The sequence below is a fragment of the Geotrypetes seraphini genome, chromosome 4 (assembly GCF_902459505.1).
Source record: "Geotrypetes seraphini chromosome 4, aGeoSer1.1, whole genome shotgun sequence".
In the NCBI taxonomy this organism is placed as follows: Eukaryota; Metazoa; Chordata; class Amphibia; order Gymnophiona; family Dermophiidae; genus Geotrypetes; species Geotrypetes seraphini.
In genome coordinates, this window is record NC_047087.1 from 218,272,061 (window position 1) to 218,287,444 (window position 15,384).

The window sequence follows — 15,384 nt, forward strand, 5'->3', positions numbered from 1 at the left end:
CTCCCCCTTAAAGGGGAGGAGCCAGCGCGGCACACGCGGTGCCGAAGAGAGAGCTGAGAAGGGGAGCAGGAAGCGGTTGTTGTTCACTGCTCTGAGAGGAGGCAGGCAGCGTCGGTGCGAAGCTGTAGTCAGGAGTAGTCAGGAGGACAGCAGGCTCGGGGTAGCGGCGAGAGTTCGCTCCGCCCCCCCCACGCGTCACAGGCAGCGCCGGACTCCCCCTTAAAGGGGAGGAGCCAGCGGCGCCCAGCCGCTCGGCGCCCGGCGAAGAGCGCCTTTGCGAAGGGCCTCAAGAAGGGCCAAGTTACTACACCCAGGAGCACCAGAGGAAGACTGAAGGGTACAGAAGAAGCAGGCGCAGAAGGAACGAACACACACAAGCAACAGTAAGGTAAGATAGAACAAACACAGCACACACAAGAAGTAGGCAGTAAGGCAAAAAGCAGGTGCAGAAAGAAGCAGGCTCACAAGGAACACGTAGTCTTAAGTGTTATATTAAAGTAGGAACAACTATGGAAGCAGAGGGAAACCAGAAGATGAGCTTTCCAGTGTTCTGCACCGACTGTCATATGTATGACTACCTCCCCTCGGGGAGACAGTCGTATGTATGCGGTCGGTGTCAGGAGCTGAAAAGCTTGAAGAAGGAAGTCAAGCGACTAGAGGACAGGATACAGGAGCTAGAAGGACTTTACACCACGGACGACCCAATTAGGACAACTGAAGACTTCATGAGCGGGAGGCACATCGAGGAGGAAGTCAGGGAACTCGAGAAATTCATTGAGGAGGAATACAGAAAGAGGGTGGAAGAGAACGAACTTCAGATGAAAGAAGAAGTTACAGCAACATCGAAGGGAGAGCAAGAAACAGAAGACCACAAAGAAGACACCGACGGAGGAAAAACACAAGAAGGCGAGAAATTGACCAGTCGATGCCCAGAGGAAGAAAGAGAGAAGCATACCGAGGACATCGACCTGAGACCGAAGCGAACATTGAAGAAGGGAAGGTCAGCGATCCTAGTGGGGGACTCGATCCTGAGGCAGGTGGACAGCCACATAGCAGGAGGGAGAGAGGACCGACTGGTGACCTGCCTCCCGGGAGCGAGAGCCAAGGACATCGTGGACAAAATTGGAAAGATCCTGGAAGGAGCGGAGACGGAAGAGACTACAGTAATGATCCACATCGGGACGAACGATGTCAGCAGGAGGGACTATAGAAGAAACACACTGATAGAACAGTTCAAGATTCTGGGAATGAAGCTGAAGATGAGGACCCAGAAGATAGCGTTCTCAGAGATCCTACCAGTGCCGAGGGCAGATGTGAAAAGGCAAGAGGAACTACAATCAATAAATGCATGGATGAGAAGATGGTGTGAGGAAGAAGGATTCCACTTCGTGAGGAACTGGACGACGTTCTGGGGCAAGAGCAAGCTCTACAGGAGAGATGGACTGCACCTGAGCGCAGCGGGAACTAGACTTCTAGCAAACAACATCAAGAGAGGAATAGAACAGGCTTTAAACTAACAAGAAGGGGAAAGCCGACAGTCGACCAAGCGTCGATGATTCGGAAAAAGGTATCTTGTGAAGATACTAAGGAGAAAAAAGGCTGGGACGAGACAAGGGGCAAATTACAGGAGTCGACTAACAAAGGAGAGGAGATTAGAATGATCACAACCAAAGAGAAGAATCTAATGACCAAAACACAGGGAAAGGAAATGAAGGCAACAAAATTCCAGGAGCTAAATTGCATATATACTAATGCAAGGAGCCTAAGAAACAAAATGGGAGAATTAGAAGCCATGGCCATTGCAGAGAACATAGACATCATTGGAATCTCCGAAACATGGTGGAATGAGGAAAGCAGATGGGATACAGCACTGCCGGGGTACAAACTCTATCGCCGAGACAGATTAGGACAGAAAGGCGGAGGAATAGCACTATACATAAAAGAAAACATACAATCGACAAGAATGGACATAGCAGAGACGGCCAACAAGCTAGAATCGCTATGGGTTAAAATACCAGGAAGGAAAGGGCCTGAAATAAAGATAGGTCTATACTATCGTCCACCCGGGCAAACCGGAGAAATCGATGAAGAAATGGAAGCCGAGATGAAGCGAGAATGTAAAAGCGGTAACACAGTTATTATGGGAGACTTCAACTACCCTGGGATAGACTGGAGTCTTGGAAGCTCAAGATGCGCCAGGGAGGCAGACTTTCTGGAGGCTGTACAAGATTGCTTCATGGAGCAGCTTGTTAGAGAACCGACGAGAGGAAATGCCACTCTGGATCTAATCCTAAATGGGCTAAGGGGACCTGCAAAGGAAGTGGAAGTAGTGGGACCGTTGGGAAACAGCGATCATAATATGATCAAGTTCAAGATGGAAATAGGAATACTGAAAGGAAAGAGAACCATAGCGACAACTTTTAACTTCAAGAAGGGAAACTACGAAGCAATGAGAAGAATGGTAAAGAAGAAACTTAGGAACACTACCAAAAAATGGCATACGGTAGAACATGCCTGGTCCTTTTTCAAGAATACAGTGAGCAAGGCGCAAAATCTGTATATCCCCAAATTCAGAAAAGGGTGCAACAAGAGTCGAACAAAAGACCCGGCGTGGATAACTAAAATAGTGAAGGAAGCGATAGGCAATAAGAAAAACTCATTCAGAAAATGGAAGAAGGACAAATCTGAGGGAAACTGGAAAGAACACAGAAAGTATCAGAAGGAATGTCATCGTGTGGTTCGAAAAGCCAAAAAAGAGTATGAAGAGAGGCTAGCCAGGGAAGCACGAAATTTCAAGCCGTTCTTTAGATATATTAAAGGGAAACAGCCAGCTAGGGAAGAAGTGGGACCACTGGACGACGGAGACCGGAAGGGAGCGGTGAAGGAAGAGAATGAGGTCGCAGAAAGACTTAACATGTTCTTTTCATCGGTATTTACAAGCGAAGACACAACCAACATACCGGAACCTGAACAAATCTTCAAGGGAAATCAAGCACAAAAGTTAACATCCATGGAAGTGAGCCTTGATGAGGTGCGCAGGCAGATAGAAAAATTAAAAACTGACAAATCGCCGGGCCCAGATGGAATCCATCCAAGGGTTCTGAAGGAACTAAAAGAGGAAATAGCGGAACTACTGCAGCAAATTTGCAACCTATCTCTGAAAACAGGTGTGATTCCGGAGGATTGGAAGATAGCCAACGTAACGCCCATCTTTAAAAAGGGATCAAGAGGGGACCCGGGAAACTACAGACCGGTGAGTCTGACCTCGGTTCCGGGGAAAATGGCGGAAGCACTGATAAAAGAAAACATCGATGAACATTTTGAAAGAAACGAACTTCTGAAAACCAGCCAACATGGTTTCTGCAGGGGAAGATCGTGCCTAACTAACTTACTGCACTTCTTCGAAGGAATTAACAAACAAATGGACAGAGGAGACCCCATAGACATCATATACCTAGATTTCCAGAAAGCCTTTGACAAGGTGCCTCATGAACGTCTACTCCGGAAACTGAAGAACCATGGGGTGGACGGAGACGTGCATAGATGGATCAGAAACTGGTTAGAAGGTAGGAAACAGAGGGTAGGGGTGAAGGGCCACTACTCAGACTGGAGAAAGGTCACGAGTGGTGTTCCGCAGGGCTTGGTGCTCGGGCCACTGCTTTTTAACATATTCATAAATGATCTAGAAACAGGGACGAAGTGTGAGATAATAAAATTTGCGGACGACACCAAACTATTTAGTAGAGCTCGGACAAAGGAGGACTGCGAAGAATTGCAAAGAGACTTGGACAAACTAGGGGTATGGGCAGAGAGATGGCAGATGAAATTCAATGTTGGGAAGTGTAAAGTATTGCATGTGAGAAGCAAAAACTCGAGGTATAATTATGCGATGGGAGGGAAGTTTTTGAATGAGAGTGCCCAAGAAAGGGACTTGGGGGTGATGGTAGACATGACAATGAAGCCGACAGCACAGTGCGCAGCTGCCGCTAAGAGAGCGAATAGAATGCTAGGTATAATCAAGAAAGGTATTACAACCAGAACGAAAGAAGTTATCCTGCCGCTGTATCGGGCAATGGTGCGCCCGCATCTTGAGTACTGCGTCCAGTATTGGTCACCGTACCTTAAGAAGGATATGGCATTGCTCGAGAGAGTTCAGAGGAGAGCAACACGACTGATTAAGGGGATGGAAAGCCTTTCATATGCTGAGAGATTGGAAAAACTGGGACTCTTTTCCCTAGAAAAGAGAAGATTAAGAGGGGATATGATAGAGACTTACAAGATCATAAAGGGCATAGAGAGAGTAGAGAGGGACAGATTCTTCAAACTTTCAGAGAATAAAAAAACAAGAGGGCATTCGGAAAAGTTGAAAGGAGGCAAATTCAAAACTAATGCTAGGAAGTTCTTCTTTACACAACGGGTGGTGGACACCTGGAATACAATTCCAGAGGAAGTTATAGGGCAGAGTACAGTACTGGGGTTTAAGAAGGGTTTGGACAAATTCCTGCTGGAAAAGGGGATAGAGGGGTATAGATAGAAATTTACTGCACAGGTCCTGAACCTGTTGGGCCGCCGCGTGAGCGGACTGCTGGGCGCGATGGACCTCGGGTCTGACCCAGTGGAGGCATTTCTTATGTTCTTATGTTCTTATGTTTTTAAGGTTTGGAAACAGAAAATAATCTGATGGAGAAAGATCTGGTGAGAAGGATGGATGGTCTATGCAATGAAATCCTAACTGCATCAAAACATCCATTGCTTTGCCAGCCTTGTGTACAGATTGCATTTTCTTGCAAAAATAGAAACTGTGAACTCCTTTCCATAGCTTCCTTCTTCCTTTTCTTTCAATGACTACCGTATTTTCACGCAGATAACGCGCACCCATGTATAACGCGCACACGGGTATAGCGCGCAGAAACCACGATTTTATGTATAAAAACTTTTGTATACCGCGCTCACGGGTATAACGCGCATGCTGCCCGACTGTCCTTTCGCCCGCCCCGACTCTCCTCTGGCCACCCCGACTCTCCTTTCGCCCTCCCCGACTCTCCGTGCGCTGTCCCGACTCTCCGTTTACCCGCCCTGCCCTGCCCTGCCCCCCACCCCCGGCAGGACCGCTCGCACCCCCACCCCGAACGACCGCTCGCACGCGCTCCCACCCGCACCCGCATCCACGATCGGAGCAAGAGGGAGCCCAAGCCCTCTTGCCCGGCCGACTCTCCGACAATATCGGGCCAGGAGGGAGCCCAAACCCTCCTGGCCACGGCGACCCCCTACCCCCACCCCGCACTACATTACGGGCAGGAGGGATCCCAGGCCCTCCTGCCCTCGACGCAAACCCCCCTCCCTCCAACGACCGCCCCCCCAAGAACCTCCGACCGCCCCCCCAGCCGACCCGCGACCCCCCTGGCCGACCCCCACGACACCCCCACCCCCCTTCCCCGTACCTTTGTGTAGTTGGGACAGACGGGAGCCAAAACCGCCTGTCCGGCAGGCAGCCAACGACGGAATGAGGCCGGATTGGCCCATCCGTCCCAAAGCTCCGCCTACTGGTGGGGCCTAAGGCGCGTGGGCCAATCAGAATAGGCCCTGGAGCCTTAGGTCCCACCTGGGGGCGCGACCTGAGGCACATGGGCCCAACCCGACCATGTGCCTCAGGCCGCGCCCCCAGGTGGGACCTAAGGCTCCAGGGCCTATTCTGATTGGCCCACGCGCCTTAGGCCCCACCAGTAGGCGGAGCTTTGGGACGGATGGGCCAATCCGGCCTCATTCCGTCGTTGGCTGCCTGCCGGACAGGCGGTTTTGGCTCCCGTCTGTCCCAACTACACAAAGGTACGGGGAAGGGGGGTGGGGGTGTCGTGGGGGTCGGCCAGGGGGGTCGCGGGTCGGCTGGGGGGGCGGTCGGAGGTTCTTGGGGGGGGCGGTCGTTGGAGGGAGGGGGGTTTGCGTCGAGGGCAGGAGGGCCTGGGATCCCTCCTGCCCGTAATGTAGTGCGGGGTGGGGGTAGGGGGTCGCCGTGGCCAGGAGGGTTTGGGCTCCCTCCTGGCCCGATATTGTCGGGGAGTCGGCCGGGCAAGAGGGCTTGGGCTCCCTCTTGCTCCGATCGTGGATGCGGGTGCGGGTGGGAGCGCGTGCGAGCGGTCGGTGGGGGTGCGAGCGGTCCTGCTGGGGGGGGGTGAATCGGGCGTCGGGCGGGGTGGGAACTATGTAGAAAAACTTTTGTATACCGCGCTCACGCGTATAACGCGCGAGGGGTATGCGCGGTAGGTAAAAACGCGTATAACGCGCGCGTTATATGCGTGAAAATACGGTACTTTAATTGGCATAGCAAATTACAGTAGTATTCTGCATTAACTGTTTGGCCCCTTGGAAGATAGTCAGTCATTACACCTTCTTGATCCCAAAACACTGTGGTCATGACCTTTCCTGCTGACATTTGGGTCTTGAATTTTCTTGCTAGACATATTGGAGTTAGGTAAGGTGGGGATAGGGTGGGGGTTTGGGTCAGAGAGGGAGGGATGGGTAGATAATGACATGTTTTTCGTTAAAAATTTTCTAATGTATGTTTACATATGTTTAAAATATATTTGTGTGTTGCATTTTTCTGTAAGATGTTAAAACTTAATAAAGATTGAACTAAACAAATCTGTATTCTTTGATCCATCTCAACTAACTAGTTTTCTGACATTGAACGCCTTGAAAAGGAAGGAACAACAAATTAGGTGGTATGATTTGATTCCCTGATTCAGTTACCAGACACTCGTTTTTCCTTTTTCTTTAGATTCTTATCTAAATACTTTACCTTTTTTTTCACTCATGTAAATTTTGGATCCGTATTGAGGACTTGAGATCGTCTAGGAATTTATATTTGATTTCATAGAATTTACTTTGAAAATGAATAATATTTAATCTTTTCTGTACAAGATGTTTCAATGCTTGATAAAATGTTTAAAATTAATAAATAAAAAAATAGAAGAAAATGGAGTAATCTGCCTCTGATAGGGAGAGTGGGAAGGTAAAATGGGAATATCTGCAGTTCTCTGAAAAAGAGTAAAAATGATGACATGATGTCTGTGTGTTTTTTAATTCTTTAATTTTGTCTCCAAACAAATCATCACCTTTGCAAGGAACATCTGAAAGGTGTTCCTGAACTGACCAGAGATTTTGAACCAAGATAAATGGCTCATAGCAATTGCCACTGCTGATGTTCTAGAACAGTTTATCTCAAACTGTATGCCGTGGCACACTAGTGTGCCTCCTGAGATTTCAGGTGTGCCACAGCACACTGGGGAAGAGCCTGCGCCAGCTGACTGCCTACAGGATGTGCCTCTCGCGGTGAGAGGCACTTCCAGTAGGTAATTAGCAGACGCAAGCGCCTCACCGGCCCTCTTCCCTGCTAGCACCCCCACTGGCATCTCAGGGCCCTTCTGGAGGGCCTTCGCGCATGCGCGGCCATCGATATGATGACATCACACATGCACGTGATGTCATCACGGCAACATCTGCGCACTTCCGGGTGCCTTGAACTGCAGCCACCACCTTTAGTGTGCTGCGGCTCAAGAAAGTTTGCGAGACACTGATCTAGAAGAAACATTAAATGTATCAAATATGCCTCTAGCTAGGAACTTTCTCTTAGTGAACAAGTTCTTAGATAACAGATGGAATTCTTTAAGTTTGTCCTGAGGGAGGAATTCCTCATACTCTGAAATTTATGTAAGCAAGGATTTTAAATAAATGGAATAGAACTAGTAGTCCATAATTCTAGTTATGAGCATGGATGACTGAAAAATATGTTTACCAAAAGAGTCTAATGTTCTGGCTTCCCTTCCTGGAGGAGCAGAAGCATAAGACCTTGAACTGTGTGATTGTTTTAGAGCAGATTTCAGAACTAAAGAGTGATGTTGAAGTTGTGTTCCCTCAAACCCTGGACACTTATGTATGCTGTACATTGTGTCATTCTTTTTTAGGAGCTACCTGGACTGAAAGAGGGATCTCTCATCTTAAATAGGGTATCTTTCATGATCCTATGTAAAGGTACCTTGATACGATTATTTGGTGGAGATTCATAGTCAAGAAGTTCAAAGAGTGCTGAACAAGGTTCTTCCTCTGTCTCCATATTAATGAGAAGAGCTTGACCCATTTGCCTTATAAAGCCAGTAAATGATATGCTCTCTGGTGGAAACCTACAACTTTGAGGCGGAGGAGGAAGAGAAGGATCAGAAGGTATGCCATAGGATTCTTGTGCTAACAAACTTGGCAAATCCTCAGAGTGGTTTGAGATATTTGAGTCAGATTCCTCACAATACTTTCTCCTAGGCAAATATAGGAATGTGCATTGAGAGGAGAGTCAACTGTGCATTGAGTAGTGTCAAGTCAGGAGTCAATGCTCTGAACCAGGAGATAACTCCTCTGCTGATGACAGACCTTAAGATCTCAATCATCTAAGAAAGAATTAAAAGCAGGGTTTGGAGAATGTTTTCAGGAGTCCTTAAAGTTTTTCGGTGTGTAGTCAGCTGATTAGGGAATGTCAAACGATGTAATTCTTGATGAAATTGTTTAAACCAGCTGGGGAATGCCGCAGCCATTTTTCATTACTGCGGCAAGACAACTTCTGTATCAACAAGCAAGCATGAAAGGTAAAATTTGTTTGATTTATTTCTTGTAACTAAAATAGGAAAAAGCAATAGGTAACTGGTTTTTTGTTGTAGCGTTTACATCTTTTTTCACCTCATCCCTGAAGAAAGCCACTAAAACATGTGCCACGTTGAAAGAGGTGCCATTGCAAAGATAAGTTTATTGCATGAGCCGGATGGCCATAATATAAGAATTATAAGTTACAAGAAAACTCAGTTTATAGACTTCTATTGGAATTGATATATACAAATACTCTTGATGATAAAGAAAGATGTTTAGTTAAGAGATAGAAATATATAACACAATGAGGAATGGATGATTGCTACCGCTTCATATCAGTTATTTTGGGTGTACGTTGAGTATTTATGTTAGCCATAGACATGGATAAGTGGTTGTGTCTATAGCTATGTGTGAAACTGCAGACTTATGCCAGTATTCTATAACAAATTTGGCCCCCAACTCTGCCATTATAAAATACTAGCTAACTGCCTAACTTTAGGTACAATTTATAGAATTTCCCCTTTGCTCTTTTTTGCATACTTACCGATTCAAAAGCACCTTCTTCACTTTCATCAACTGCAGACAAATTAGGAGCTCCATATTTGTCAGTAAGTTCTGCCAATGTTTTCTCATAGTCTTCTGACAATATTTGATCATATTCTTCTGCCAGTGTTTTATCATAGTCATCTGCCAGCATTTTCTCATAGTCTTCCAAAGCCTTTATCTAAAGGAAGAAATTCTACTTAGATAAATTCTACTTAGATAAAGATTAATACTTCTGGATTCATGGGCTTTTTCTACAGTTAAACCCCCCCAATAACTTTTATGCATGCCTAGGAAGTCTATCAAGAGCCAAGCACAGAAAAGGTCATTTTATATCAGGGCACGTAGGCACAAAAGTCAATTAGTAGTGCTATAGAAATAATTATTAGTAGTAGGTAATTAAGAAATCTACAAACAGCATACAGACAAATGAATGAGCAGTTCATCTGCCTTATTGAATTACAATTTCTGAGGTTGTTTCCTTTCAGAAGAAAAGTTTATTCAATGACATTGCCAAGTTTATTTAGTAGAGGTCTATATCTTATTTATGCCTAGCTGTCTTAACACAAATGCCTACCCCAAACCTTCCCTGCTCTATAGGCAGTACATTTCCTATTAGGAAATGCCGAAGTGATGATCCTACCCCCAATAAGCCCTTTGTCAGCTCCTGAGAATGCCTAGGGATTCTGGCTCTAACGAGACACTAGCGGGAACTCACAGCAGCCATTTATGTTTGTGGCTCTGCACAGGGCAGGAGCATAGGAAAATTGTTCCTGCCCCGCTTTACCCTTAGACCACCAGGCTTTGAAATGTAAATTGTGGAGGGGTCGGGAGGCGATGGGGGGGAGGGTGTCAGAGTTGGCCCTAAATAAGTTGTGGAGGCTTTAAAAAGTAAATTGTAGTAAAGTCTGGTAGGGGGATAAAAACCACAAATAATTGAAGTCGCGAGTGCCAAACCGCAAATATGGAGGGGGAGTATACATTTATAGATAAGATGAATGTATTACACCCAAAACAGGCAGGATTTTGAAGAAATCATAGTACTGAAACACTTATGTGTAGTTTTCTTAGTGACACCTTGAAAATCCTACATAATGGATACTTCGCTTTTGTAACATCATTAGATATTGATCTCATTGATCATCATCTCTTAATAGCTAAGTTAGCATCCATAGGGATTCATGAAACAGCTTTAAATGGGTTTACATCTTTTCTTCAAAATAGAAGTTACTGGGTAGTACTGTCTTGCTCAATATCTCAAAACTTTGAATTATCTTGTGGAGTACCACAGGGATCTGCACTGTGTATGATTCTATTTAATATTTTTATTGCTCCTTTATTAACAGTAATACAAGAATTCAGAATTTATTGCTATGCAGATAATATCTTGCAAGTTGCTAAAATTGATCCAATTAAATTAAACCTGGACAATACACATAACTGTCTTAACTCAATCTGTTCCTGACTTGATAATAACAAATTAATACTAAATGTGGAGAAATATGTTGAAAAGAAAACACACGAGAACTAGTTGAGAGGGGACTGAATCAACAGTAAACTGGAAATAGACAGCATGAAATGCTCCCACTAAAGCAGTAAGGTTTGAAAGTTTTAGAGAGCAGAATATGTGGAAAACATATGTGAAAGTTCAAGGTGGATTTAACACCAGGTCTTCACACTGTCAAGCAGTCTTGTGAATTCTTAGGATACCTCACTGCTTTGAAACATCAGGCTACAGACTATACTGAGAGAAACAGAGTACAGAGCTCAGACATCGGAATGCTAATGAGGAGAAATAGGACCATTTCCCATTGAAAGAAGAGTGCAAAGAAGAGAGTAAACAAAAATTTTGTTGCAATCAGAAAAGGAGTAAAGCCAGAAAGAAACATAGTCCAATGGAAAGCCCGGAGTGACCGGATAGCTGTAAATTAGTTATGAAGATAATGAGACTGAAAAAGGCATAGCCCTTGGAATGGGAAAAATAGGTATATACTAGAAATGACCTGGAACCTGAACCTTGGAGATTTTTAATATAGTTCCTTACTTTTGGATTTACTTCTGTGACATTTAAACTGTTTGGAACTGTCAGAAGCTACCGTGGTATATCAAATATTAATAAAGCATAAAATGTACCATATTTTTTGATCTATAAGACACACCTCATCATAAGAAACACCCTTGTGTACCCTGTCCCACCACCCTGCCCTGTCTCTCCTCTGGTGGTCTAGTGGTAGGCTGGGTCAGGACACAGGGCAGGCAGGTAGGTAGGCCCAGTGGCTGGCAGGTAGGCAGGCAAGCAGGAATTGGGATGCCCAGACCACCAGGATGTCTATACCACATTTTCGACCAAAATTTCATCCAAGTCCGAAATGCCCAGAACAAGACCATTTGGATGTGGGAGTGGCCAGTCCTGTAATGTACTGGCCACCCAGACATGGCAACAGAACAGTGGGGCACTGCCAGCTTGCATCTGATTGAACCTAAACTTCTGGGCACATGATGAAGGAGGAGGCTGCCAAAAACAGAAGCAAGGCTTGAGATATCTTTGGGAAATCCCTTCCAAGGGGAAGGAGTGAAGAGGCTCTGCTGCTATGGGACCGGGGGGAGCTGCAGTGCTATAGCCTGAGGCCAGCTCTAGAGACCTTCCAAGAATCTCTCACCGAGGACTTCTAGGCCAAGAGCCTTCTGACTTCTAACCAGCTGCAGCTCATATAGGTCCTGTGCTTCACGGTCCAGGAGCCACTAAATCAGAATATGAAAAAACAGCCATTTTCTAGCCATGGCAAAGTGACCTTAGAGTGTGGAAAAGACCCACCAAAGGGGATGCAAAGGTCCCTTTTTGCTTCAGCCCCAAAGTTTCTCACCCTTTAAAACTCATGAAATGCTCCCCATTATACTTGGCACCGAGTTCTTTTCTGTATGAAAAAAGGGGTCTATTTACCAGGGATCAGGCTACAATAGTAAAGTAACAGTAGACACTCTTATAAAAAAAATACTCAAGTAAAAGTCATAAAGTATAGTCTCTTAAAACAACTTTATTACAAAGCAAAAAGTATTGGAGAGACCACTGGGGCCTGTGCTTTAGGAGATCCAATGCTGCCAGTGACTTGTAGCTGGAAAAAGCCAACATATGTTTTTGAAAAACTGGTGTGCTGCTGGCCCACAGTATCACTGGCAGTCTCTTCTACCCCCCCCCCCCCATCCCACCCCTGGTACCTTTTTTTAATTGTGCTTTATCGGCAGGAGCTTTCCGTGCTCCTGCCCTTCCCTCCATAGACCGCTGCCTCCTGTTGTCTTCCGGCAGCTGCAGAGCGGTGCAGAAGTCAGGCATGAGCTTTTTGCAGCCTGCCTGGTTCTTCGCTGCTCTCTGAATAGCTTTGCGTCCCATGAGAACTGACGACCGCTATTCTGAGTGCAGTGCGAGACCAGGCAGGCCGCAAAAAGCTCGTGCCTGTCTTCTGCACCGCTCTGCAGCTTCCGGAAGACATCAGGAGGCAGCGGTCTACGGAGGGAAGGGCAGGAGCATGGAAAGCTCCTGCTGATAAAGCACAATTAAAAAAGGTACCCCGGGGAGGGGGTGTGTGTATTCGCTCCATAAGACGCACCCTTATTTCCACACACTTTTTGGGGAAAAAAATGTGCGTCTTAAGGAGTGAAAAATACGATATTAGCAATTTTGTGTTTCCTAGATAATCCCGTTCTCTAACAGAATTCTGAGTCCTTTTGTCAAGTGATTCTGCCTTACCCTCCAATCATAGTGGTGTTTGTTTCTCTGACTCTGCTTGTTGGCAGATTCCACAGTTATTCTGTAGGCCTCCCTCAATTGCTTTTTCAACTTTTTAACATACTGCTGAAAAATGTGAGGTAAAGATTTATCTGCTGCAACACCAAAACACAAATCAGTGGGTAGCCTGATTTCTTGTTCAAACATCGAGAAGTAGTGTAAATACCCTGTAGCATCATTGTAGGTACAATTGTATACATGTACAAAATTATTCTGTTAAACCTCTCAGATTGGGGATCTCCTTGCGGAGGATAAGGAGAAATATGTGACTTTCTAATTCCAATTACTTGTAGCATCTTCTTAATGAGTCTACTTTCAAAGTCTCTCCCTTGGTCAGAGTGTATGTGTGGTGGGAGACCATAGTTGACAAAGAATTTCTCCCATAGTACTTTTGCAAAATTCTATGTTCTCTGGTCCCATGAGGTATATGCCTGTGTATATCTAGTAAAATGTTCTGTTACCATTTCTAGAGTCAGAAAGTCTATGCATACCAGGTCCGCAGGGCCTTGACTTGTGATATTCACCAAGCCTGCTCTTAGTGGCAATCTTTTTTCATACAGGTGGCATACTGCTTACAATACATGCAGGTGGTATACTGCTTACAATATCTTGTACTAAGCCAATAAAAACTGTCCCTTACCAGTGGCAGAACTCTCTGACCCCATCTTATGAGTTCTTGTGGCAAACACAATTGTTCAGGGTGACTTGAGTGGGTATTTCAGAGTCTTTTCTTCCAGTACAGTACCTGCTTTCACACAAATAGATGATCCCACTCTCTGAACATCAATCATTTATCTGGATGGCTTATTTGGACTGCCTGAGATCCCAACTTCTCTCCATTGCTCCAAGTACATCACCCATCAATGGATCAGCCTGATTTGCCTATCAAATGTCCTGCAAAGTCAATCTTGGCATGTTAGTAGAAACCAAAGACAATATCACAGTATGCAGTAGAAAGGGCCTCAGGAGAAATGCCCAGTGTGTATTTTCAATGTCCAGTTCAGGTTCTTTCCCTGTCTGCCCACATTTAGCTGCCACTCCAGTTTCATATAGCTTGCACCAGTCCTTTTTTGTAGTGCCACTCCTGTGGGGATGTAGGGACAATGTATCAGCATCCCCATTTGTACTTCTAGGCCAATACCACAAATTAAAATTGTAAATAGACAATGCAGCCAGTCAGCGGTGTCCAGTTCCATCCAGCTTTGCAGTTGATAGCACATACCGGTAAGTTAAAGAGTTATCATCCATTTAAAGCTTAAAAGGTCATGACTTGTTTGGTGCTCTTGTTTTGGTTGTCCATTTAAAGCTTAAACTCTATTCCAGTCCATTTAAAGCTTAAACTCTACTCCATATAAATAGTTCCTAAATTTGTCCACAACCGCCCATTTAAGGGCTAAGAACTCTAGCTTATGTGCAGGGTAATTTCTTTCAGTTTTACTTAGGCTGCAGCTTCCAGGTCTCAGGTCCTCTGGGTGTGGCTGATATAGAACTGTTCTCGACCCGTCAAGGCAAGCATCTATATGTAGTTCATAGGGTTTGCTTAGATCAGCAAATTCTAGTACAGAAGAATTACATAAACAGTTTACAATTATTTTATATGCAATGCAACTACACATTCTTGAGTCCATCTTGTACCAAAGGACTCTAACACCTTTTTTTTAATTTTACTTCCCTTTATCAACCATTCTATGTTTCTGCATATGATTCATGGCTGGGTGGCCATGCATCAGTCCATGCAGGGGACTTAAACCTTTCGAGTAATTCTTCACAAACCATTTATAATAACCACATAATCCCAGAAAAGAACACAGCTCTTTTAGATTTATTGGCTGTGCCAGGTAGTAAGAGCAGCTACTATATCTTGTCAAGGTCTGTGGCCACTATGGCTAACATATTTAACCTCTGCTTAACAGAATTTACATTTGTTTAATGACAGTTTTAGACCACATTGTGTCAATCCCTGAAAATACTCTCAACCTCTTATATGGGCTGCTGTCAGTGAGGCTGCAATCATATTTCCAATACCTTTCCCTTAGTGTCAATTAGTGTTTTAGGGAAGTAAGCTATCAGCCCCCCTGGGATAGAAACTCCAACACACCCTGAAAGCTTTCCCATTGTTTTTTAAGAAGTCTTGTAATTCCTCTTTCTAACATGGAGGAATATGGGGTAGCATATCCCCCTTTCCAACTATAATTAGTGGGAGCGAAGGTTCCTGCTCTAAAGACACTGGAGGGATAGTTTTGTAGGATCTAACTCTACAGAACAGCCCTCAAATTTTCATGTACATCATGAAAAGGTTTATCTATATCATATAAATGACCAAGTATTTGAAAATCATCTAGCATCTGTTCAATAGTGGATGAGCCTATATCTTTAGGCATGCTGCACTAAGTAAGAGAACCCGAGATGGGTCAACCCCATACCTCTGC

General features: G+C 45.0%; 1 protein-coding gene across 5 annotated transcripts in view; it reads right to left on the minus strand.

Moving 5' to 3' along the window:
- DYDC1 (DPY30 domain containing 1) overlaps positions 1–15,384 on the minus strand; it is a 104,988-nt gene that overhangs the window by 9,295 nt on the left and 80,309 nt on the right. For all 5 annotated transcript variants that reach the window (XM_033943645.1, XM_033943647.1, XM_033943644.1 and 2 more), the window contains exon 4: positions 9,173–9,352. In XM_033943645.1, the coding sequence (XP_033799536.1) occupies positions 9,173–9,352 (180 nt within the window). The remainder of the gene's footprint in view (positions 1–9,172; positions 9,353–15,384) is intronic.